Source organism: Stegostoma tigrinum, chromosome 25 (genome assembly GCF_030684315.1).
Source record: "Stegostoma tigrinum isolate sSteTig4 chromosome 25, sSteTig4.hap1, whole genome shotgun sequence".
NCBI classification, from domain to species: Eukaryota; Metazoa; Chordata; class Chondrichthyes; order Orectolobiformes; family Stegostomatidae; genus Stegostoma; species Stegostoma tigrinum.
This window is the reverse complement of record NC_081378.1, coordinates 5,930,524-5,958,036: the sequence shown is the minus strand read 5'-3', so window position 1 is coordinate 5,958,036 and position 27,513 is coordinate 5,930,524. Positions and strand designations below refer to the sequence as shown.

The 27,513-nt window shown below is 43.9% G+C and overlaps 1 protein-coding gene across 1 annotated transcript in view; it reads right to left on the bottom strand.

The window, feature by feature from the left end:
- pfkfb3 (6-phosphofructo-2-kinase/fructose-2,6-biphosphatase 3) overlaps window positions 1-27,122 on the bottom strand; it is a 105,938-nt gene extending 78,816 nt beyond the window's left edge. The window contains exon 1 of the mRNA XM_059654460.1: window positions 26,902-27,122. Coding sequence (XP_059510443.1) covers window positions 26,902-26,917 — 16 coding nt within the window. The 5' untranslated portion in view covers window positions 26,918-27,122. The remainder of the gene's footprint in view (window positions 1-26,901) is intronic.
- Window positions 27,123-27,513: the final 391 nt, after the last annotated feature.

Sequence of the window (27,513 nt, the reverse complement as noted above, 5' to 3'; positions counted from 1 at the left end):
CTGCCTGTTAGCAACTTCTTGTGGTTAAATAAACTCCTGACACTAACTCTATAATCAACAATTCACAATCTATTTGTCTAACGCTAACAGTGAACAAATTAACTAAGCCCTTCACAAACTGAAGAAATCCCTCCTTCCTCAGGAGACTAAGGAAATTCTGTGTGTCCACAAGGGCTCTAACCAATTTTTATAGAAGCAGTATACAAAGCATCTGATCTGGACGCATCACCGCTTGGTATGGCAAATGTTCTGCCCAAGACTGCAAGAAACTACAGAGAGTTGTGACCACAGGCCAGACCATCCATGCAAACTAGTCTTCCACCTATTGACTCCGTCTGTACTTCTCACTGCCTCAGGAAAGCAATCAACATCATCAAAGACCCCTCCCACCCTGGTTATACTCTCTCCCACCCTCTTCTGTTGGGGAGAAGATATAAAAGTTTGAATACACATACGAACAGATTCGAGAACAGTTTTTTTCCCTGCAGTTATCCGACTTTTGCACCTCTCAAATGTTAAGTCTGATCTCTCTCTCTCTCAGTGCACCTTCTCTGAGGCTGTAACACTGAATTCTGCACTCTGTCTTGCTACCCTGATGCACTTTGTATGGGACGATCTGCCTATTTAGCACACAAAACAACACTTTTCACTTGGTACATGTGACAACAATAAATCAAACTAATCAACAAACCATAAAAAGAGTTATTTTGTATCAATGTGTTATGTTGAGTCACAGGGTTATCAACAGCATTACAAATTTGAAATAGTCCCATGCTGTGATTCAGCTGAATTTTAACTGTTAGACTATTTTTGTTCCCTACCGTCCGAATTTATTCACCTGTGAACCTGACTTCACACCAGAACCTGCTTAATGAAACCCAAAGGACAAAGGATAGGTTTTCTTTTAAATAGAGGTCAATTCTACGACTGAATCTCACATTTCCCTAACAGCTGGCAGTTGGCTGATGCACTTGGCTGAGCAGAGGAAAGATGGAAGTTTTTCGCTTCTGGGAATGTGACAACCCAAGATTAGGATTCTTGAGGGGAAGGACTACCTTTGGACATCCCTGAATGAAGACGATTAAGGTTGCATTGCCAGGAGCTGCAGCTTCTCCTCTATGTGTGGAAGTCCTCAGAAACAGAAAGGAACAAATCTCAGCAAGAGAAACTTTTCTGAGGTCTGCCATTACTGAAATTATGGGCTGGCTCAGAGGCCGGAGAATATCCCTCAGCTCTGAATATATTCGCACTGGGAATTTAATTTCACTGGTGCTGCCAGGCCTCAGCTCCTTTGTCTGAAGGGACCTACTGGGACTCCTTAGTAATTGGGAGCTGTAGCCAACTATTCAACTGGTGCAAGAATCACAATCCAGCACAGTGTTGTCCTCAGTGAATGACCAACTGTACGTTATCCCCAGGAGTCATTCACCATAGAATCCCTACAGTGTAGAATGAGGCCACTTGGCCCAACATGCCCACACCAACTCTCCAAAGACCATCCACACTCGCCCATCTACCACATCCCGATAACCCCACAATTAATCTACCTGACCTACGCATCCCTGGACATTATGGGCAATTTAGCATGGCCAATCCAATTAACCTGCACATCTTTGAGCTGTGGGAGGAAACCGGAGCACCCAAAGGAAATCCACACAGACACAGGGAGAATATGCAAACTCCACACAGGCAGGTGCCTGAGGCTAGAACTTAACTCAGGTCTTGCAGTGCTAACCAGCAAACCACTGTACCGCCCCAGTCAAAGAAACATTTCTAACGCTGTTGAGGGCTTTTGTACCTGCTCAATGCAGATAGAACACAAACCTCAAATCTTGTCGACCACTGGAACACAACCATGTACACACAAGTGTGCAGTGACAAAGTGGTTATATCAGTGAACTGATGACAGCAACCTTACATTTACGGTTTTAAGGAAGTTAACTGCGTAGTGGGACTATCACAAGACTAGTAAATCAGCGGCTCAGGGTAATATCTAGGGAGGATGGGTCAGGTGGGCTGGGGTTTAGGGTTGCGTGTGGGATGGGATGGGATGGGGTGGGGTAGAGTGGCTTGGGTTGGGATGGCATAGGATGGGATAGGATAGAACAGGGTAGGGTAGGGTAGGGCAGGGCATTCTGTGTGGTTCAAATCCTACCATGGCTGATGACAAAGTTTGAATTCATAAAATTCTGGCAAGAAAAGCTAGTCTAGTGCCAAACATGTAACCATTAATTATCATTTTTTAAAAAAAAGCAGTTACATTACATCCTCTAGGGAAGAAAGTCTCTAGTTCTTACCCAGTCAGGCCTACATGTGACTACAGGCCCATGGGCAATATGGCTGACTTCTACAAAGAAAGCCGAAACACTGCAGAGGCTGGAAATCGAAAAGAAAAACAGAAATTGCCGGAAAAACTCAGCATCTGTGGCCAGAAATCAGAGTCAACTTCTACTTACCTTCTTGATTTCCATAGTATGTCATTCAAGGGCAATTGCGAATGGACCACAAATGGTGGGCCTGAAAGTTATGAGATTGTGAATGATGTGGACAGAGTGGAAAGCACAAGGGTTTTTTTTTTCCCCAGGGTACAGGGGCCAAATACTAGGGGTCACAGGTTCAAGCTGTGGGGGACAAGTTTAAAAGACATGTCCGAGTTGTGTTTTTCACACAAAGGGTGGTGAGTAGATGGTGCCAGAGGACACAGTAGCATCACTCAAGAAGCACCTGGGCGCATACATGAACAGGAAGAGAGTAGAGGATACAGATCCCATAAGTGAAGACAATTTTAGTTGGGAAGGGCAAAATGTGTCAGCACGGGCTTGGAGGGCCGAAGGGCCTGTTTCTGTGCTGTATTGTTCTTTAATCTTTGACACACTTCTCATGAAGGATAAAAATGGTAAGTGCAAACAACATGTGTACAATATGACAGTAGAGCGTCAACTCGGTGTCAAATGGACTGTTTGGTGGAGGAATTGCCATAGAGAATACAACAGTTGATGATGAGTGACAGTTAACTGTGGAAAATTTGTTTAAATTTTACATCAGGCAGGTTGACTTTGATTGGTCAATGAATAATGCTGAGAACATGAACTGAGGAATGGTGATCTGCATGTTGAAACAAGCACAGTGTGCGTACATGTGTACGTGCTCACGATCTTCTTGCTGGTAAAGAACAGGGTGCTTTGTTAGAATTCACGTAGCTTCCAGTAGACACAAGTGTGCCACACCAAAAACATGAATGACAATGCTTTTTATTGATTCAAATCGTTAACACAGTGCATAAAGGAATTACAGGCAAATTCAAAGATTGCCATGACAAAATGTGTACTGTGGAATTTCAAACCGTGGATAGGGTGTGACTGGAATCTAAGCTGTCTAGCAGGAAACACAGAGGATCCGTTTAACATGACAGCCAATAAAAATCAGGTCAGAATGTCAAACCAGTGTCAGCTTCCCCCTCAGGTTAAAATTATTTCCATGTTTACAAACAGCATAGAAGCTTTGGCTTGTAATGAAGTCAGTTCCATGCAATTCACAGATTTGTGAAATACAAATCCCTGAGCTCGCTGGAACAGGAGCCAAGAATAGTCGCAGATTGAAAGGACACAGACTGGGACGGTGAAGCAATAGCGCCCTTTGATGGCCAAAGTCTGGTTTGCACTTTAGCAATGCCGCACAAAATTGCTAACAAATGATGAATTATATATTATTGAAAGAATATATTTACATTTAAGGCACCAAATCCCTTTGAAAGTAGCTGTCTTGCATGACTGAACTTGGCAGGGCTTTGTGATTACTTTGGCCGGCACTAGGGTGGCATGGTGACTCAGCAATTAGCACTGCTGCCTCCCAGCTCCAGAGACCTGGGTCCAATTCCACCCTCTGTCTGCATAGAGTTTGCATTTTCTTCCCCCCTATCTATATGGGATCGGTCCAGTTTCCTCCCTCAGCCCAAAGATGTGCGGGTTAGGGTGGACTGGCCGTGCTATAGTGTCCAGGCATGTGCATGCTGGGTGGATCAGTCATGGCAAACGTAACGTTACAGGGATTGGGTGAGATATTGTTCAGACAGCTGCCGTAAAAGGCTAGCTTCCTTTCTGTAGTGATTCCAGGAGAACAGGTACAGATATGAGCTGGGAAATTTTTCCAATTGTCTTGATCTCTCTGTGTAGTTTGATCCCGCATTGACCAATTAAATACCAAGGGTTAGGGACTTGCTGGTGTACGTTATATTCAGCACAAATAAAGTCTTGGGTGTTCTTTTTGAGCTAATTTCAAACATCTGAGTGCAAACCCTCCAGTCCTCCATGCCCCTTATAGAACTCCCAATTTTACCTTGCGCTGGTGGATCCGGGTCAAAGCAATGATGGACCAGCACAGCCCCTCGAGCAATACACTCATATATTAATTCCGAGACTTGATACCTTTAGAGTAAACCTGTGTGTAGCAGCTAGCACCATTAAAAATGGGCAGGTGGGGGGTTGTGTCCTCTGCTTCCTTAAATTCTCCTGCAAGCACACGCTCAGGTACCACAAAGAAGCGAAGTTTAAGGTTATTCAATGGACGGAATTCTCCAGGTGGATAGGCAAGATACCTTCCACATGTACAAAACACCATGGTATCAGCTCAATAACACTGGAACTGCCGAAACTTCAGACCCTATTGACAGAGTGACAGCTCTCTGGCAGGGTTATATGTGGTTGATGATGTTAAGGATGGCCTGGTCACCATGAACAGGCTGACATTTATACAGTGACTTATCATGACTCCAGCGACGTCCACTGTCTAGAACTGACATATGAAGAGAGACTAGATCAGTTAGGACTTTATTAGTTTAGAAGTAAGACTGGAATCTTGTAGAAACCCATAAATGTCTAACAGGATTAGACAGGGTAAATGCTGGAAGGATGTTTCCTTTGACCAGGGTGAAAGTCTAAGGATTCAGGGTAGGCCATTTACAACTGAGCTGAGAAATGTCTTCACCCAGAAAGTGGGGAGCGTGTGGAATTCTCACAAAATGGTGGAGGCCAAAACATTGAATATTTTCAAGAAGGAGAATAGATATGTTTCTTGGGGCTAAAAGGATCAAAGGATATAGGGAACAAGGCATGGAGTTAACAAAGTGTGGAGCTGGATGACAATCCTCCCTCTACTGACCCCTTCACCCGCCTCCAACACAAGTCCTTCTCCTGGACACCACCCCCAGGCCTCCTACCCTCCCTTGATCACTTCATCTCCAACTGCTGTGTTCATCCAGCTCCACACTTTGTTATCTCGGATTCTCCAGTATCTGCAGTTCCCATTATCTCTGATCACATGGTATGGAGTTGGATGATCAGCCATTATCATATTGTCAGAAGTCACATGACACCAGGCTATAGACAACAGGTTTGTTTGAAATCACAAGCTTTCAGAGCTGATTCTGACAAAGGGGCAGTGCTCAAAAAGCTTGTGATTTCAAATAAACCTGTTGGACTACGACCTGGTGTGGTGTGACTCCTGACTTTGTGTACCCCAGTTCAACACGAGCACCTCCACATCATGATCACATTGAATGATGGAGCAGGCTAAAAGGGCTGAATGGCCTAATCCTGCTCTAATTTTCTACATTTCTATTGATCAACTTGAGGTATTTTGCGTAAAGGTATAATTTACATGCAACTGCCCTTAAATGATATGTATATTTAAGGCAAAATTTTAAAAAATATTTTTATATTACACAATATTTTAATTTATTAATATTAAGAATTATATTTTTAATACAAGTTAAGAATATTTCAGCAAAGTGAATTCATTCTTTTCATCTTATGAAGCTTTACTGTTTTGCGAAGATGAACCAAGGAAATATAAATTACCCTTAGTTTCCAGGGATGTGCAGGTTGGGTGGATCAGTCATGGTAAATGCAGCATTGCAGGAATTGGGTAAGATATTGTAGTAGTAATAACGTAGTATTTTCTATTTATTTCATAAGATGTGGGCAACACCGTTCAAAACAGCATTTGTTGTCCACCCTAATTGCCCTTGAGAGGATGAACAGAATTCTTGAAACATAGCAGTCTGTGTGCTATAGGTAGACTCACAATGCTGTTAGGGAGGAATTTCCAGGATTTAGACACAGCATCACTGAAGGAGCAGCGATATGGCCGTGGAGGTGGTCCAGAGGAGAATGATCACTGGAACTGAGAGTTTCTTGTATGAATAGCAATAGACGACTCTATTGCACTCGATTGAAATTAGAAGGATGAGAGGGGAGTCTGATTGAAACTTACAGAATACTGAGAGGCCTGGATAGAGTGGATTGGAGAAGATGTTTCTACTAATAGACTAGACTAGGACCCGGGAGCACAGCCACAGAGTGAAGGGATGGCCTTTCAGAACTGGAATGAGGCGAGATGTCTTCAGCCAGCGGGGGGGGGGGTGAACCTGTGGAAATCATTGCCACAGAAAGCTGCAGTGGCCTAGTCATTAAGTGAATTTAAAACAGTGATAGAGAGGTTCCTGATTAATAGGGAGATCAAGAGTTGTGGAGAGAAGGCAGGAGAATGGGGTTAAGAAGCATATCAGCCGTAGTCAAATGTCAGATTAGGCTCAGTTGGCCCAATGGCCTAACTCTGCTTCTGTATCCTACAGTCTCCTGGTCTAAAGTCAGGATGGCGAGAGGCTCGGAGCGGAACTTGCAGGTGGATATGTTCCCATGTATCTGCTGCTTTTGTCCTTCCAGGTGGGAGCAGACGAATTTTCAAAGGAACATTGAAGAAGTTTCACTGTCTGAGTTTTCATCAGTGACTTTGTCTTCCAGGGCGAAGGTTAAACTCTTCCTGAGATTGATTGGAGAATCCCTAAGTTGCTCCAACAATATTTCATCTGGTGTAAAACCTCCTGTGGAGAGTGTCCAATCGCAGCTCGGTTACAGGGGTTAGCGCCGTATATCGGCGTTACCGGATTCTGAATAATATCAAATACAGCCTCATGAGGAAGGTTAAAGAAGTGATTCAGATCAGCTCCGAGCACAGATGTATCATAAAGTGAAGGGGGCTTAATTTCAAATTAGCCAAATGTCATTGAGCAACTTTCATACAAAGCCCTCGATCCATATTGAAATGATCTGCCGTCAGCACTCAGTAACACGAACCCTCATCTGTCTCTACGTGCCAGCCAAATATCGGAGCTTGTTTGTGATATGTTATGACAAATTTCCTGTTTGCAAGTTCTATTTTTAGCTGGGACAAAGAAGATTTATTTCCTACTTTGTCTTTAACTAAATTAAGGCCTGGCCACATAATTTAGCATTCGATCTATCTACGATAGGTTTTTCATCATTAGTCAATTCATTCAGAATCATAGAGTTATTGAGGGCTGCAATGCAGAGGAAGCACCACCATCTAAAGTGGTTGGCACTGCTGCCTCGTAGCATTAAGGACCCAGGTTCAGTTCAAGCCTCAAGTGACTATCTGTGTGGAGTTGCACACCCTGCCTGAGTCTGCATGGGTTTCTGCCAGGTGCTCTGGTTTCCTCCCACAGTCTAAAACTGTGCAGATTACATGGATGGCCATGCTAAAACTGGAAAGGGTGGGATGCTCTTCAAAGGATTGGTATGGACTTGATGGGCTGATTGGCCTCTTTCAGCACTGAAGGCATTCTATGATTACTCCACTTAACGGCACTCATTGGGCTAATACCAGATCTTTATTACTGTCAATTTATCCCACTTTTCTCCTTTTCTTCCTGTTTTGTTCTAACAGAGTCACAGCCCTCCTCAATCATATCAAGCTGCTGTTAAGCAATTAAGTCTCATGCAGCAGAGATCTTCTCCGTCTCCTCCCTGAGTAAATGATTCAAAGGAGGACAGTGCTATTGGCCTGGCATTGGCAGCTCTCTCAGTGCCAACGGCCCTTGGTCCTTTCAAGGACAGCGAGACCAGACCCACAGTGTCAGGGCTGCTTGACCAGGAATACATGCCACTAACCCCTCAGCACCAAGGGTCCCAACATTCAGGGACAATAGGGCTCTGATTGCAAATGCTGCATGTCCAGAGAAATTTTAACAAGTACAGAGAAATCCTGGAAATATTCAGCCACTCTGGGAGAAACCAGCAGAGTTACTTGGCCGCAATATTCCCGGCCTCTGGGCGAGTCAGGTTCAGAGGGGGACTGACCAGGAAAATTCTGCCAGAACGGCTACCCAAAGTGCTCCCTTTCTCCAGGCAATTTTCCCGCATTGTTGAAATCGGGAACACAGGTGATGAACATAGAACATAGAACATAGAACAGTACAGCACAGAACAGGCCCTTCAGCCCACAATGTTGTGCCGACCATTGATCCTCATGTATGCACCCTCAAATTTCTGTGACCATATACATGTCCAGCAGTCTCTTAAATGACCCCAATGACCTTGCTTCCACAACTGCTGCTGGCAACGCATTCCATGCTCTCACAACTCTCTGCGTAAAGAACCTGCCTCTGACATCCCCTCGATACTTTCCACCAACCAGCTTAAAACTATGACCCCTCGTGCTAGCCATTTCTGCCCTGGGAAATAGTCTCTGGCTATCAACTCTATCTATGCCTCTCATTATCTTGTATACCTCAATTAGGTCCCCTCTCATCCTCCTTTTCTCCAATGAAAAGAGACCGAGCTCAGTCAACCTCTCTTCATAAGATAAGCCCTCCAGTCCAGGCAGCATCCTGGTAAACCTCCTCTGAACCCTCTCCAAAGCATCCACATCTTTCCTATAATAGGGCGCCCAGAACTGGACGCAGTATTCCAAGTAAAGGTGGGCAGATTCTGATCACAGATGCTTTCAGAGAGTGAGGCAACCTGACAGTCCCCTCCTGCCCTCCCCTACCACGAAACCCCACCCCCGACCCCAGCACCACCTCGCCTACCGTGCCCATATCTCAGCCAAGGCAAGATAATGCCACACATATCAGTATCAAGGCTCAGAAAGGCTACATACGCTACATAGAGTCATGCATCATGGAAACAGACCCTTCAGTCCAACTCATCCATAGTTACCAAGTTTCCCAAACTAAACTAGTCCCACTTGCCTGCATTAGGCCAATATCTCCTGCTCATGTACTTATCGAAGTGTCTATTAAATGTTGTATCTGTACCCACATCTACCGCTTCCTCTGGCAGTTCCTGCCACACACAAACCACTGCTGTGTGGAAAAGTTGCACCTTAGGTCTCTTTTAAATCTTTCTCCTCTCACTTTAAACCTACATCCTCTAGTTTTGACTCCAAACCCCACCACACCAGGGAAAGGAATTTTGCCAGTCAACTTATCTATACCATTCATGACTTTAGAAAACTCTATAAGCAGCACCCACCCAACCTCCCATACTCCAGTGAAAAACTTCCCTGTCTATCCAGCCTCTCCTTATAACTGAATCTCTCCATTGCCAACAATATCCTGGTAAATCGTTTCTGAACCCTCCCCAGTTTAATAATATCCTTCTTGTAGCAGGGCAACCAGAACTGTACACATTACTCCAAAAGCTATCGTCACCAAACGTCCCGTAAACTCCAACATGGCGTCCCAACTCCTATACTCAATGACTCTGAGCAATGAAGGCAAGCGTGCTAAACACCTTCCTAACCATCTTGTCTATCTGCGAAACAAATGTCACAGAACTATGCACCTTTATGGCTGAATGCATTTGTGCAGAGATGCTTGGCAGTACAGAGCTTGTATCTTGCTGAAACCAGTGACGTGTGGCCAAAACTTTTCATTTCATGCCCATCAGAACTAACGCAAGAACGCCAAATTTGAAACTGACACAACACTTTGGACCGCAGGAGTAAAGGGCGTGGAACAGTGGTGGTGTCATGGAGAAGGCATCCGGAACTATAAGGTACTTTTATTCCCAAGCAATTTCGAAGCAAAACACTTTGATACACAGGGACCCATACTCTACCAACAAAAGGAACATGTTCGAGCTTTGTGTTTTTTCTCTGAGTCACCCCAACGACCTATAGATTCATTACTTTCTCCCTGGCAACTGCACAATCAATTAGAATCAACTAGTCAACCAATGAACATCCTTCCCTACGGTCCTATAAAAATTGCCACGTTTGTTTGAAAATTGGTAATGTTGCATTTGTCCTGATGCAAGTGAAACCAACAACCATAGCTGCAGTGATAATGGGAACTGCAGATGCTGGAGAATCCAAGATAATAAAGTGTGAGGCTGGATGAACACAGCAGGCCAAGCAGCAGTTCTTCCCCTCCCCCCACTGCATCACACAACCAGCCCAGCTCATCCTCTCCCCCCACTGCATCCCAAAACCAGCCCAGCCTGTCTCTGCTTCCCTAACCTGTTCTTCCTATCACCCATCCCTTCCTCCCACCTCAAGCCGCACCTCCATTTCCTACCTACCACCACATCCCGCCTCCTTGCACTGTCCATCTTCCCTGGACTGACCTATCCCCTACCTACCTATACTCTCCTCTCCACCTATCTTCTTTTCTCTCCATCTTCGGTCCACCTCCCCCTCTCTCCCTATTTATTCCAGAACCCTCTACCCATCCCCCTCTCTGAAGAAGGGTCTAGGCCCGAAACGTCAGCTTTTGTGCTCCTGAGATGCTGCTTGACCTGCTGTGTTCATCCAGCTCCACACTTTGTTAACCATAGCTGCATGTCTCTAGGTTAGTGCCCTCAGGTGTTTCTCTGTCTGTCATTTGGGCACTTTGCTGAGCACTTTGGCCTGTGGTGGCTTCTCGTTCACCCTCTCCCTGAGGAGTACCCACCTGCCCCAAAAGGGCTGACAGCCTGTCTTTGCTTTGGTCCCTCTGACTGGTACTTGTCATTTTTAATTGGGTGGAGGCCAATGGTCCAGCCTGCTAAAGGTCTGCCTCCCATAAAACAATGCCAGTGGATATGTGGCTCATAGTTTGGAACTGGTGGCAAAATTCAACCCAACATCATTATCTTTCCATCAAGACCAGAGGCAGCAGTTTTATTTTTCCCCTTTCCCAGGAATCCTCGGTTTTATGCCTTGAGGCCAAATATATTGTATCTACTTTCACCCAAAAATATACTTTATTCACAAAATTTGTAAAACCCCATTACAAGATATTTCAGTCTGAAGGTTACAGAAGGTTCAATAAAATTCAACTTGTCTCCACACAGCATATTCCACTTTAGCGTGTCGCAAAACAATTGTAACTTACAAGTTTTATAACCACAGAAGTCAAAATCTCTCCAGCTTCATACACTATTTTCAACCTTTGAAAAACAACACCCCCGCCCCCCCCCCCGCTCCCAGTGAGAGAGCAAATCAGAGCAGCATCCATTCATCAAGAATTCAAAAATGGTCACAAATTTCGCTACAGCTGAGGATACAAGTTATCAATTGCACAACCGTGGTCTCAGGTTGAAACCTCCAAGATTTTCAGGAGGTCTGTTCTTGATCTTCCTTTTTATTCAAGACATTCTCCTCTGCTCAAACTTTATACGTGTGTGTGTGTGTGTGTGTGTGTGTGTGTGTGTGTGTGTGTGTGTGTGTGTTTGTGATGTTGCATTTGTTCTTATTTTTCTTGAGTTTAACAAGTAGTAAAATTACTCTTCCTTACACTCAAGAAAGTCTTGCTCCTTAATATTGGCTATTTCTATATTTAAGTTGAAGCACGATATAGCGGCATGCTAAAAAGCAATGTCAAAGTCTTTGTCATTGGCAAAATGGATAGTGGGAAAAAGAGGAGTGCTGATTCGCTCCCAGTCAGAACAACATATATTCTTTGCCAGCTGGTCGACCTAATGGTTTCTACAGATTCCAGTCCTTTGGGTAGCCAGAGCAGAAAGGCTTTAGACAAAAATGTAGCAAACCATCAACGTTTCCCACATTCAAACCGGCCGCCAGCACTCATCTGGAAAGGACTCAAAAACTCTGAGGCAACACCCAATGAGGTGATGGCTCACCTCCAGAAAAGTACAAACAAGTTTGCACATTAATGAGAATTGACTGTACCGTAGCACTTGAATTCCAATCCTCTGAGCCATGAAAGTACGTTCTTCTTGTGATTTCTGAGATGAGTGTCTTTATAACAAACAGGGGATAAACTCATTTGCAAAACTGACTCATCATATAGCAATTCCTGACAGAACATGGCTCAGTTGATTTGCACAGAATTCCTTTGGCAGACCTGTACAGTAGTAAATGTTTTCCTTATCCAGAGATAAGCCAGATCCAGGTCAGACTTGCCTGCCTGTGGGAACTATGCACCGACAGCTCATCATAAACTTGTCTCACATTTAACCCAGTGCTCTCTGCAAAGTGACCTTTCCTCAAGAATATCTTTCCTTGGAAAAACCCTAAAAGGTGTCACCATTCCGCTCCTAAATGGGCACCACATTGCTGGTTACTATCTGTCTTGGAAGTAACTGCTGCAGTTCAAAGATCTCAAGTCAGCCATGATCATATTGAATAGAAGAACAGGCTCAAAGGGCTGAATGGCCTATGCTTGCTCCTATTTTCTACATTTCTAAGATTGCTTGTTACAGAATCATGTTGAGAAGTTGTCCTCACTAATGTGCAAATGTTCTGTGATAAGTAATTCTAATGAGCCTAATGAAAAGTCCTCTCAGGTGGCTCTGTAGCAATAAAATGTGTTTGAAGCCATTTAAAAATGTTGTCTTGGGCACAGATTATGTATGCCTACTGCTGCAGGGACCACAGGTCATGACTTATGCCCATGAACATCTCCCCAAGAGGCACCAAGTATCAGTCTGTGAGGCAGATATTTTTCACCAATATTTTTCAGAGATTTTGATACACACTGCTGGAGCAGGTGGGACTCGAATCGGGATCTGGATCTGCTAGCTCAAAGGTAGAGACACTATCACTACACCACAGGAGCCCCTAGTATGTACAGGTGAATGTTCTAGCTGCTGACATGAACTGGGGAACGATTAGAGCACACCAATAGGACCCAGCTCCAGATGAAGAGGCCACATGAGCCACTTCTGGGTGGGTTTTTTTCAACAATTGACAATAATTTTATGGTCATCATTAGAGTCAACATTGCAGATTTTTCTTTAAAATTGGGATTCAAACCCAGTTGCCCAGAACATTACCTGGATGCCTGGATTAGCAATCCAGCAATAATAGTCAGGCCAGCACCTCCCACTATATTCACTGTGGATAACTTCCTCATCAAACTGTTCAGATATACTATTAAATGCCTCTAGAACTTGTGGGACTTGATCCTGGGTCTCCTGCCTTAGAGATAGAGACACTACAATTGCACCACAAAATATTCGTTCTAGGGCTTAATTAAGCGATCTCTTTGATCCTCATATCCACAACCTTGAGAATATAATTTACATGATTTTAACAGCGAATCCATTCACTGACAGCAGAAAATCCAATAAGGAACTCACAGGGTATGTCTTGACCCATACAGGGATGAGATTATCGAGCTTGCTATGATTGGGGTCAAAAATGTTAATGCATGTTGGGAGAATAGAGAAGCATATTGAGGGAGAAAAAAAAGGGAGGGTGATACTAATGGAGTTAAATGAGGAAAGATTGGAGGAGCCTTGAATGGAAAATTAACAAACAGCATGGGCTGGTTGGACCAAATGGCCCTTTTCTTGGCAAAATATTCTATGCATTGGTAAAGCACAGTACCCAAAGATGAAAACAAGGCATCATGCTGTGGAAAAACAACAGATCCACATTGTACTGCTCACCTGTGAAAGATAATTGAAGTGAACAGTGGGGGTTTTCTGGAACATAAAAATATACAAATTACAGATTAGGCCACTCAGCCCCTCAAGTCCATTCGATAAAATCGTGGCTAATCTGGTCACATTCCCACTGATCTCACACACATCACACTTTGTTTGCCTTAAAACATTTAAAGGATCAGCTTTCACTGCCTCCTCAAGGAAGAGAATTCCAAATTCACACCAGCCTCTGTGAGAAAATAAATTCTCTTTATGTCAGTGTATAACAGACAATCCTTTGTTTTCGAACACTGATTCCAACTTCAAGACTTTCTGACAAAAGGAAACATCTTTTCCTCACACAACCTGTCACATTCTCTCAGGAGTAGAAAGTATAGGCAACTATTCCTGTTCTTTACACCAGCTATGATCCTGTTTGTTCACTAATTTTTCTATTTAATATAAATGTTATATTTCTCTGATGATGTAGTTATTTGTTATTTACATCATTCTCTCATGTACAAAGTAAAACTGAATCACTAGAGCAGTAGTACTCAAACATTGTTTTGGGTAACCGATACCTTTTCAAATGGATAATTTATCAAATGGACAGCCCTGCCTCCCAAATCATAATGTCCATTTTCATTATACAGTCGTGGAGATATATAATTGATTTGGATAAAAATACAGGTTTTTTTTATTCATTCATTCACTGGATAGGGCAGCATTTATTGCCCAGCCTTAATTGCCCAGGGGACAGTTAAGAGTTAACCACATTGCTGAGAGTCTGGAGTCATGTATAGACCAGACCAGGTAAGGAGGGCAGTTTCCTTCCCTATAAAACATTCGTGAACCAGATTGTTTTTTTACCCTGACATTGGATTCATGGTCATCTTAATTGCAGCTTTATTTAAAATTGAATTCAAACTCAATAATTTGCCATGGCAGGATTTGAACCCAAGTCCCTAGGACATCACATGGGAAGTAACAGCATTCAGCCATCACATCCCCTTTGGTAATAGGGCTGGTAAGTTTATAGATGACACGAGCAGTGAATACTGAGGAAGGTTAACAAAGGATACAGCAAGATATAGATCAGTCGGAAAATTGGGCAGAGAAGTGGCAAATGGAGTTTAATCTGGGCAAGCGTGAATTTTGGGAAGTCAAATGCAAGAGTAAGGTACACAGTAAAGTCAGGAGGTATGGGATACAGAGATAATGGGAACTGCAGATGTGGGAGAATCCAAAATAATAAAGTGTGAAGCTGGATGAACACAGCAGGCCCAGCAGCATCTCAGGAGCACAGCACTGACATACAGAGGGATCTTGGGGGATAAGTCCATAGCTGGGTAGGGTGGTAAAGAATACTTAGGGCATGCTTACCTTCATTGGATGGGGCACTGAGTATAAAGGTTGGCAAATCATGTTGCAGCTGTATAAAACTTTAGTTCGGTCACATTTGGAGTAGTGACGGCAGTTCTGTTGCCACACTATAGGAAGGAAGTAGAAGCTTCGGAGAGAGTGCAGAAGAGCTTTACCAAGGTGTTGCCTTAATTGGAGTGTATTAGCTATTAGGAGAGTTTGGACAAACTTGGATTGTCGTCACTAGAGCGTCAGAGGCTGAGGGGTGACCTGATAGTTTATAAAATTATAATAGGCTTAGATAGGATGGATAGTCACAGACTTCTTCCTTAGGGTGGAAATGTCAAATACTAAGGGGCATAGGTTTAATGTGAGAGGGGAATATTTAAAGGGAACGTGTGAGGCTTGTTTTTTCACACAGAGTGGTAGATGCCTGGAACATGCTGCCTGGGGAGGTGATAGAAGCAGACACAATTACAATGGTTAAGAGACATTTTGACAGACACAGCAGACCGGGCACAGAGGGATGCAGAACACTTCCAGGAAGATGTGATTTGTTTAGAATGGCATCATCGCCAGCACAGACATGGTGGGCTGAAGGCCTGTTCCTGTGCTATACTGTTTTATCGTCTGTGTACAGCACAGAAAAAGGCCTCTCAGCCCATCACATCTACAACAGTCAAAAACAACTAGCTGACTATTCTAATCCCATTTCCCAGCACTTGACCCACTTGAGCCTGGTCTTTCTCAGCATAGTAAGTGCACATCTAAATCTTTCTTCAATGTTTTGAGGGTTTCTGCCTCTACCACCCTTACGGGCAGTGGATTCCAGATTCCCACTACCCTTTGGGTAAAAGATTTCTCACCGACCTGGTGTGTTTGTTCGCAGATGTTTCGTCACCCTACTAGGTAACATCATCAGCGCACCTCCGGCAAAGTGTCGGTGTTCTGGCCCGCTTGTTATTGATATGCCTCGGTTTTTTGCGGTGGTTGGCATTACTTCTGGTTCTGTTTCTCAGTGGTTTGTATATGGGGCCCAGTTCAAAGTTTTTGTTGACAGCGTTCCAGTCAGAATGTCAGGCCTCCAGGAATTCCCCGGCATTTCCGTTTGGCTCGTGCTATCATGGATGTGTTGTCCCAGTCAAATTTGTGTCCTTCTTTGTCCATGTGTAGAGACCAGTGAGAATTGATCATGTCTCTTGGTGGTTAGTTGGTGCTCATTTATCCTTATTGTCAGTTTTCTTCCAGTTTGGCTTGTGCAATGTTTCCCACAGTCCTTGTATGGTATTTTGTATATTACGTTAGTTTTATTGGTTTTGGGTATGGTCTCCTTTGTGTTTGTCAGTAGCTGTCACAGGGTTGTTGTTGGTTTGTGGGCTACCCTGGTGCCTAGGGGTCTGTGTATTCTTGTAGACATCTCTGTTACGTCTCTATTGTATGGTAGGGTGACTAGTGTGTCTGGTGGTGTTGTGTCGTCTTGATGTGGTCTGTCGTGGAGATAACAGCAGATTATGCTTTTTGGGTATCCATTCCTTTTAAAAACTCCGCCTAAGTGCTCCTGTACTGCTTTCTGCAATTCCGGGTTGCTGCAGTGTGTTGTGGTGGTTTGTTCGACAATAAGGATACATGAGCACCAACTAGCCACCAACAGACACGGCCGATTCTCACTGGCCTCAATACACACAGACAAAGAAGAACACAATTTCGACTGGAAAACACATCCATAACAGCACGAGCCAAACAGAGACATGCCAGGGAATTCCTGGAGGCCTGGCATTCCAACTGGAATTCCATCAGCAAACACATTGAACTGGGCCCAATATACAAATCACTGAAAAACAGAACCAGAAATGATACCAACTACACCAGCAAACCGAGGCATATAAATAACAAGTGGGACAGACACTTCACCACAGGCGCACTGACAATGTTAGCAGTGCAACCAAACACACTGGCTCAGCCATCAACTCTACAACCTCATCCACAACCCAAGCTACAAATCTTCTCAAAACTTTTAAAAAGAGTTTCCTCACATGAGCTTTAAACCTCCTGCCTCTTTACCATAAATCTATGCCCCTGATCACCGATCGGTCCCGGGGAGAATTTTTTTCCTGTTTAAACTGTCTATGCCTCTCATAGTTTAGTACATCTCAATCATGTCCCTCTCAGTCTCTTCTGCTTCAAGAAAACTAATGCCCGTCTGTCCAATCTCTCGTTATAACTCAAACACTCCATCTTGGGCAACATAATGAAAAAGGTTCAAGTAAAGTGTGTTTTAATTGTGTTCCCAAATGGGTATTTATTTATCGCTGTCAGGGAACTGGAATGCACAATCACACCCTCAGATATCCCATCAAATCTGCCTTCAAAATGTTCGAAGACTCTGCTTCCACTGCATTTTAAGAAAGAGAGTTCCAAAGACTCATGACCCAAAAAAGTTCCTGCTTATCTTTGTATTTAATGGGCAACCCCCTTTTTCCCTAGAACAGTAACCCCCGAGTTCAGGATTCTCCTACAAACAGAAACATCCCTCCTGTTTCCAACAACCATCTTTCAAACATGGGCAGATATTGGACTATTGGGGCCAGACAGACACACTGTCTCAAGGCAACAAGTTCTGACTGGGATTAATCTTCCAATATATTTTACCTGGACTCTGCTCAATATTATTGCTGTCATACAACTTTCACTAGCGCACACAATATTTAATAACTGCCTGGGCTTCTAACACAAAAGGAGATTAATCCTCTTGTTGAGTGCTATTTTTAACACATTAATAATGGTGATTAGTAATGATTATATCAAAGTAGAACATGCAGGAAGCTGATGGACTGCGTTCAGCAGCTAGGCCTCCATCCTCACTACAGGCACCTCGCAGGGCATTTTCTGACCATTTTCAGCCCAGTACATGGGGAGGTGGGTTTTGTGCTTCTTCTTCCAAAAGGACACAGAGTTATCGAGGCGTGCGATCAGCAGCATTTTGGAGGAAGCCGGCTCGGCAACATTACGGTGGTTGAACAGAACGAAGATGAGCAAGTACATTTGCATCGATCTACACTGTGAAGCCCACAGTCAATGCTGCCATCACAGTCCATTTTGTCACCTAGCACTGAGCTCTGAGACAGGAGAAAGCAGGGGAGTCCTGGACAAACTGTGATCACTGACCATACTGATAAAAGCTGTCAGGTCTGTCTTTTTTTTCTGATGAAGGGTCTAGGCCTGAAACGTCAGCTTTTATGCTCCTAAGATGCTGCTTGGCCTGCTGTGTTCATCCAGCTCCACACTTTGTTATCTCGGATTCTCCAGCACCTGCAGTTCCCATTATCTCAGGTCTGCCTTGATGAGTGAAGTGAAGCTTACTGCCTGGGATGTCTGACTTCCAGCCCTCAGGTAGACACTTGTTCTTCCTCACAGGCCCTCGCCTCTTCCTGCTTTCAGTATCAAAAGCTCTTAATCACCACTACAGCATGCACCTATACCTACTTAATTCACACTTCAGTAAGGGTCAATCCCAGCAAAATCTTTCCATTGAGAAAACTTACCAGAGTCATTTATACAGCAACAGCTACCTCCTGGGCAACACTGCTACCTGACCAACAGCAATTAGGTGCTCATTCAGCACTTAATTTAGATAGACAAGGTCACTATGCAGATCCAACACCATCCCACTTCACATGAATCCAGATCCAGAACTGTTGGGCCAGATCTCAAACAATGATGAGACAGTGTACAGGATAGAGATGGGCAGCTTTGTGGGATGACGTAAAGACAAAAATCTCTCCCTCAACGTCAGCAAAACAAAGGAACTGGTCATCGACTCCAGGAAGTGATGTGGAGGGCACACCCCTATCTGTATTAATAGTACAGAGGTAGAGATGGTCAGGAGCTTGACATTCCCAAGGGTAAACATCACCAACAAGGGACCTGATCAAGTGCTTCCCAGAACTTTGTTGGAAACGAGAGAAACGATTGCTCGCCCTCTTGTTGAGATATTTCAGTCATTGACAGCCACGGGTGAAGGGCCAGAAGGCTAGAGGTTGGCTAATGTGGTGCCATTATTTAAGAAAGGCTGTAAGGAAAAGCCAAGGAACTATGGACCATTGAGCCTTACATCAATGGTGGGTACGTTGTGAGAGGGGATTTTGAGGGACATGATTTACTTGCATTTCTAAAGGCACGGACTGATTAAGGATTGTTACCATGGCTTTCTGTGTGGGGCAGAGCGGTGGACATTGTCTATATGGACTTCATAAACGGTTCAGCATGGTAGACTGGTTCGTAAGGCTAGATCACATGGGATCCAGGGACTGCTCGACTGGATGCAAAATTGGCTTGAAGGTAGGAGACAGAGGGTGGTGGTAGAGGATTGCTTTTCCGACTGGAAGCCTGTGAGCAGCGGTTTGCCATAAAGGTGCTGGGTTCACTGCTTTTCATCATTCATGCCAATGATTTGGATGTGAACACGGAAGGTATGGTTAGTAAGTTTGCAGATGACACCAACATTGGAGGTGTAGTGTACAGTGAAGAAAGCTACCTCAGAGGACAGTGGAACCTTGATCAGATGGGCCAATGGGCCAAAGAGTGCTAGATGGAATTTAATTTAGATAAATGTGAGGTGCTGTATTTTGGAAAAGCAAACCAGGGCAGGACTTACACACTTAATGGTAAGGTCCTGAGGAGTGTTACTGAACAAAGAGATCTTGGACAGCAGGCTCATAGTTCCTTGAAAGTAGAGTCACAAGTAGACAGGATAGAGAAGAAGGTGTTTAGTGTGCTTGCTTTTATTGGTCAGTGCATGGAATGTAGGAGTTGGGAGGTCATACTGCAGCTGTACAGGACATTGGTTAGGCCACTTTTGGAATACTGCATTCAGTTCTGGTCTCCCTGCTAAAGGCAGGATGTTGTGAAACTTGAAAGAGTTCAGAAAAGATTTACAAGGATATTGACAGGGTTGGTGGGTTTGTTCTATAGGGAGAGAGCGAAACAGGGTGAATAGCCAAGGCCTTTTTCCCAAGGTAGCAGTGTCCAAGGCTAGAGGGCATAGGTTTAAGGTGAGGTGGGAAAGATTTAAAAGGGACCTAAGGGCCAACTTTTTCATGCAGAGGGTGGTGTGTGTATAGAATGAGCTGCCAGAGGAAATGGGAGAGGCTGGTACAATTACAACATTTAAAAGGCATCTGGACGTGTGTACGAATAGAAAGGTTTTAGAGAAATATGGCCAAATGTTGGCAAATGGGACTAGACATATTTAGGATATTTAGTTGAAATGGATGAATTGGGCTGAAGGGTCTGTTTCCATGCTGTATATTTCTATGACTGCCTCACAAGGCACACCTCAGAAGACTGAAGTGTAGTATCTTGAATCTTGTTTCGGACTGAAACAAGACTGTACAGAAAATAATTGTAATCTATGTCAGCTGGCAAAATTTAAACTCAGTAAAACATAGAATTAAAAATAAGCAAGCTGAATAGTAACCGCTGTCAATTGTCATAACATTCCATCTGCTTCGCTAATGTCCATTAGAGGAGGAGATCTGCCATCTCTTACTAAGTCTTGCCACATAGTGGGTCAGTTTTAGCACTACTGACTGACAGCGCTACGGATCTGGGTTCAATTCCATCCCGGGTGACTTTTTCCCCCCACAGTCCAAAGATATGCAGGGTAGGCTGTGTTAAATTGCCTGTAGTACCCAGAGATGTTAAAGTTAGGTGGGTTAGACATGGGGAAATGCAGGGGTAGGGGAATGAGTCTGGGTGGGGTGCTCTCTGGAGGGGCGGCGTGAACTTGTTGGGCCAAACAGCCTGTCACCATGCTGTAGGAATTCTGTGATGTAACTCCAAACCCACTGTAATGTTTACCCTTAAGCTCACTTCGAAATGGCCTTGAAGAGCCAAACAGGCAATGCAAAGTTAAAAACAATGTTTAGGCATAATTTGTTTCACGATCACACTCAATCCTGTTCCGTTTCACTCCTGGGATTTTGTCAGAGATTGTGGTGGGTGATTGGGGTCTAGGATTGGGGTCATCAGCCACATAAGTAACACAGACAACCAGTGACATGGCAGGGCTTAAATCCATATTCCAACAGCAATAGACTGGATCTCTGGTTTATTAGTCAAATTATGCTGCCAAGACACTATGCCCTCCCTGCAGTAATACTCTATATTGTAACATAATACATTAATCCTGATTCAAATGCCAGAAAGATGTGCTGGATTGTATTGCTAAGGATCTATAAAATACATTCCAGCTTCGATATTCTTGTAAACAATAATCAAACTGAAGGGTTCAGGTGATTTTAAAAATCATGACAGTGACACTCATGAAGTTACAATCGTAGTATTGCGTTGCAGCTTTGACAGGAGTCATACTCTTGCTCATCTGCTTTTTAAACAGTGTTCAGTTCTCAGTAAATTTCTGTGCCTCCAGCTACTGTCACAACAAATATCATTTAAGAGGCAGTAACACTCACAGTAAAAGATTAATTGTCAGATGATCATTACTGGAAACCAGCTGAGGAATAAACTTCTGCAGTCTATCCCCAGAAATTCTACAAATAACTCAAACCGATGATTAATTGCTTTAAGTCTGAAAATAAAACATCCAGCACTAAATGGCACATTCACATAGTGCTGCACACAGGGACAACACCATATTGTGGTAGACGTTCAGCCTTGCAATTACAAACCTAGGACAGACTCCTCTCCACAGCAGTGACGGCCATTTGTGTATCTTTACTGGTTAACCTGCAAATAATGTATCTTCAGAAGAGTGAATCCCAACTAGAAAGGTTTAGATGGCTGGGTTGGCAGTGGTGCAGGGAAAATGCAAAGGAATAAGGTTCCTGGAGACTTTTGATGGTAGTGACACAGAAAAACACAAACGAGAGAAAGTCATTTAAAGAGTTCAGGAGGAGAGCAAGACTCACCTCCAAAAGGGGAAGCAAAGAACAAGCAGTAAGGTAACATCAGAGAAGCAGAATTTTCATGCAGAAAATCTTCTGACCCCAATTCCCGCAAGCACCCCATTGCAACTGAAATAACTCCACAGAAACTGGTATCCCATCTGCAAGTTACGCTGTGTTTACACATGCACAGTACACAGTCTCTGACCAGCTAGCTCAGAGCCAGTCCTGGAATGAGGGAAATCCCCAGGACTCATGTTCATTTACTTTTTTCTGGTTTTTTTTGGACTACACGCAGCAGTAGTGCTTATTTGCCCCCACAACGCATGTTGAATGTGTGTGTAAGTGCAGGGACTCAGCGAATACACCATTGTACAATTAATTTTATTCAGTTTTTCCACCACCAGAGAAACACCCTTGTGGCCAGGAAACCAGTAACAAGCAAAGCCCAACAGGGGCAATGGTTACGTGAGACGCCTGTTTCTATCTGTCAACCAGGGCTCCCTGATTGGTCCAGGTCAACAGCCCCAAACAGGGAACCCACACTCAATGAGATCCACCTCATTCCAATCACTACAGCAGCCAACTGGAGAAGGAAGCTCAGGCAGGGTCACTCAAGATGATGTGGCTATGGCAGATTAAAGGAAGTGACTCTGAGAAGCTTTACATTCAGCAGTGTACAAGTGAATAGGGCTAATGATAGCCTAAGGAGAGCCAATAACCTTGTGATATTGTAGTATTGGTTTTAATCATTCTAATATTATGTATACATAAATTATTTTATTTCAATAACTACATCCCACACAGTCTGTCAACAGATAAAAGAGAGATACATCATACTTTTAAAACTAGCTACAAACCAACTATATTTTATTTGTCGAAACACTTCAGGCCTGCCATTTGAACATGTTGAGTTTGGACCAGTTTTAGTTGAAATTGAATTGAAACCCTCCTGGTTGGACTGAAGGGTCTGTTTCTGTGCTGTATGACTCTATGTGACAGAGATAGATAAGTTCTTGATTAGTAAGCAGAACAAAGGATAGAGGAAGAAGGCAGAAGAGAATTGCAAAATATATCAGCCACGATCAAATAATGCAGCAGATTTGGTGGACCAAATGACCTAATTCTGTTCCTATATCTATTGCTTTTATGAACAAAGGGGAAGGCCTCTGTAATTTTTTTCCCCCCCCATAGCAGCCCAGATGATGATCACAATCAAACTGAGATTAACGTTGCATAAATTAACATAGATCATGCTGCACCTGAAAGACAAAGTCAAGGTAGAAAATGCAAAAAGAAATAATAAGTGAAATATTGAACACCGAGAAACATTACCGAATTGGAAGAGAAAAGGACAAATAGGAGAAGATAGAATTCACAGAATCCCACAGTGTGGAATCAGGCCATTCAGCCCATTGAGTCCACACCAACCCTCTGAAAAGCATCCCACCCGGACTCAACCCCTACCCCCGGAAGTCCTACAGCTAGTCCACCTAACCTGCCCATCCCTGGGCACTACGGGCAATTTAGCATGGCCAATCCAGCTAACCTGCACATCTTTGGACTGTGGGAGGAAACCCATGCAGACGCAGGTCTGGCAGCATCTGAGTTAGCAGAGCATCTTTAACAAAGTTAAATTTTCAAATCCGATATGATTCCTCTTCAGAACTGAACATAACTTCTTTAAGAACTGAAGAAAAGTCATAACAGGACTTGTACTGCTAACTCTATCTCTCTCTCCATACAGGCCACCACACCCACACTTCCTGTTCAGATTTCAGAATGCCAACATCTGCAATATTTCACTTAAATTTGAGTGCATTGATAGAACCCCTACAGTATGGAAACAGGCCATTTGGCCCAACAGGTCCACACTGACTCTCCAAAAACCATCCCACCCAGACCCAATACCCAACATTATTGTTGTACTCCTGCATCTCCCATGGCTAATCTAACTAACATACATATCCTTGGACACTATGGAAAATTTAGCATGGCCAAAAAACCTAACCTTCCCATTTCTGGACTGTGGGAGGAAGGCGAAGCACCTCGAGGTAACCCACGCAGACGGGGGGGAACGTACAAACTTCACTCAGATAGTCACTCGAGGCTGGAATTGAACCTGGGGCCTCGGTGCTGTGAGGCACCATGCCATCTGACTAAGAGGATCTATTTCAATATCTTCCAAACTCACTTGTTAATGAGTTGCTGGTTGGCACTGCAAACAAGTTTAAATAATCAATCGATAAACCTGCCAGATTACATAAAAGTCACCGCAGTCCCACTCTCTCATTAGAGAGATATGCCTGGTGGTGGTTTAACCTGACGGTCACCACACCTCAGGCAAGGGGAGAGGTTGATAACAAGGGACCTTCATGGTAACCTCAGTTGGCACAGGAATTGAACTCATGCTGCTGGCATCACTCTGCATTGTACACCAGTTGTCCAGCCAACTGAGCTAACCAACTCTTGGACTGCAGTATGAGTTACTGTATCCGGTTATCACCAGTGACCCAGCAGGGACCACTTCCACTAAAAGACATCATGGGTCAAGTTCCAATCCAGCCTGATATCTCGCTGCAGTTCTGCAGGATTGTCGCTGTCAGGAATAAAGCAATTTTTTTTGCTTGTTCATGGGATGTGGGCATTTATTGCCTATCCTTAATTGTTCAAGGAACAGTTAAGAGTCAACCGCATTGCTGTGGGTCAGACATGCAAGCAAGACAAGGAAAGCAGATTTCCTTCCCTGAAGAATATTGTTAAACCAGATAGATTTTTAAAACAATCACCATGGTCACCATTAGATGAGCTTTTGTTAATCAAAGATTTATACTGAACTCACATTTCACCATATGTTGTGTTGGGATGTGAGCCCATAGCCCCAGGACAATAGCCAGTGTCTCTAGGTTAACAATATCGCCGCTACATCTCTGACTCACAATTATGTGAGAGTTTAATCCAAGACACTGCATGCCCTCTCAGGTGAGCATAAAAGATCTTTGACATTATTCCAAAGTCAAATGGGTGAGATTTCCCTGCTGTCCTGGACAATATTCAGACTTCAATCAACAACATAAACATATCAAATTGCTGCTTGAGGGATCATGCCATGTGCAAACTGACTGATGTGCTTTCAACGCCACATCTGTCTCTACACTCAATATAGACATCAATTAGAAGCACATTTGGGCCATTCAGCCCCTCTTGAGCCTCCTTTACCATTTAATGAAGTCGGAAATTACATAACAACAGGTTTATTTGAAATCACAAGCTTTAGGAGCACTCTTCCTTCACCAGGTGAAGTAGATGGAAGTGCTTCTGAAAGCTTGTGATTTCAAATAAACCTGTTGGACTACAACCTGATTTCATGTGACTTCTGACTTTGTCCACCCCAGTCCGACACTGGCACCTCCACACTATTTAATGAAATCATGGCTGGTTTGATAGCAGCCTTATTGCCACACTCCTACCTAACTCAAAACACTTAACCAACAGACCCAGACCCAGGAGCCATGTTCCTATTTCTTCATGGCCCAAAAGAGAAACAACTGCCCTTATAGCTAGCAGCCCACCCAGTGAGAGATTTCGGTTTTAAAAGTTCAAGGACTCCAATGATTTGACTTCCCAACCACACACCTACCGTTCATCGGTTAGATCATAAGCAATAGGGACAGTAGGCCATTCAGCCCCTCAAGCCTGCTATGCCATCCAATAGTACCATGGCTGATCTAACATTGCTCACATTCATCTTCCTGCCCTTTCCGCATAACCTTAGATTGATGGATCCTTGATCAATCGGGGAATCAATCTCAGACTTAAATATACACGACTCTCTCCCACAGCTCTCAGCGGCTAGACTCACAACCCTCTAAGAGGCCACATTCCTCACCCCAGCCTTAAATTGGTGTACCTTTATTCTGAGACTATGACCCCTGGTCCTGGGCTCTCCCATGAGGGGTAACATCCTTTCAGCATTTACCCTGTCAAGTCCCTTAAGAATTCTAAATGTTTCAATGAGATCACTTCTCATTCTTCTAAACTCCAGTGAGTGGAGTTATAGTCTCTTTAGCCTTTGCTCATAATACAATTCCTCCATACCAGGGTTCATCTAAGTGAACTTTCTATGAACTGCCTCCAAAGAAGTATGTTTCCTGAAATAAGGGGACCAAAACTGCTCTCACTACTACAGAGCAGCAGTAAAGCTGACTTTTTGGGTCAAGACCCTTCTGCAGAAGTCTTGCTCCTCTGATGCTGCTTGGTCTGCTGTGTTCATCCAGCTTTACACCTTGTTATAACAGATTCTCCAGCATATCTCAGTACAACAGATATGGTTGTACAGTTACAATAAGACTTCCCTGCTCTCACAGTCCAACCTCTGCAAATAAGTGCCAACATTCCATTAGCCTTCCTGATTACCTGTAGCACTCCTGTGCTAGCTTTCTGTGTTTTGTGCACAAGTTCCCCTTGGACTTGCAGCTTTTAGTAAACTGCGTGAGGAGGTGTAGTGAAACCCGTCTCAAAGCCAAGCTCTGTAACATACTAACCCTCAGAAATAAAGGGGAGAGGTCCAATTTGCTTCTTAAAAAAAAACATATCTTCTCTCATCTACCACGTTTGCTTAACATATTCGAAACAAATTTCCGGGCAAAGAAAATCGACAGTGTTCTTGAAACACAGTTATTTCCCCTGGAAATAATCTCAGCGAGCTGGCGGTCCCTTGTTGCCGTGTGACCTTACTGAATGTTTACAGAAATAAAATCGAACAAATTAGAAGCATTGCAAAGCGACCTTTCAGGGGGGCGTCCGCTCAGTTGGGGCCGGACATCTCCTGTTAAAGGGTTCTTTCTCTTCACTAAGCCTTGGCAGAAATGGTTTGGATAAACTACCAATTGATCTCGTCTCTTTTCGGGGACTGGTTACTGTTACAAACCTCGCCCCAGCATGTCAGCAGATTTACTTACCAACTCCTAAAGGCATCTTAATCACCGAGATTGCAGTTGAAAAGGAATAACAGGCTTTTCTTTTTTTAAAAAAAAAGCTGGTTTTCAGCTCCGAGGGTCCCTGCTCGCACACACGGAAGGATTTTGCTGCTAATTAGCCTGCGACCACGCTCAGTCTATTTTTTTTAAGACGTGCTTTAACTCATAAAACATGATGTCAAAATGCTATCACGGAAGTGGCTGTCACTGGTGTGTTAACCCTTGCCTTACCGCCTGCTTTAAAAAAAGCATACACAATGTGTGTTGAGGGAGCCACTTGAATAGAGAGATCAATGTTCCTCAGCTAGGGAGACCTTTCCTGAGGACAAACTGCAGTAGAGAGTCTGAAGGAGGGGTTTGAGAGGAGAGGGCGGGGTACTGAACCTGACAGCTTCAGGGCTAAGGCTAAGGGGCGTTCGTCTACCTCTAGCCACCGGGGTGTATTCCAGAAGCAATACTGAGACCACACACCACCACCACCAAACCCCCCCCCACCATGAGACATTAGTCTTTTTTCTAGTCGCCAGACAGACATTAAGAGCTGGCGTAGGCCATTTGGCCCTTTCAGACATTCAACACGATCGTAGCTCATCC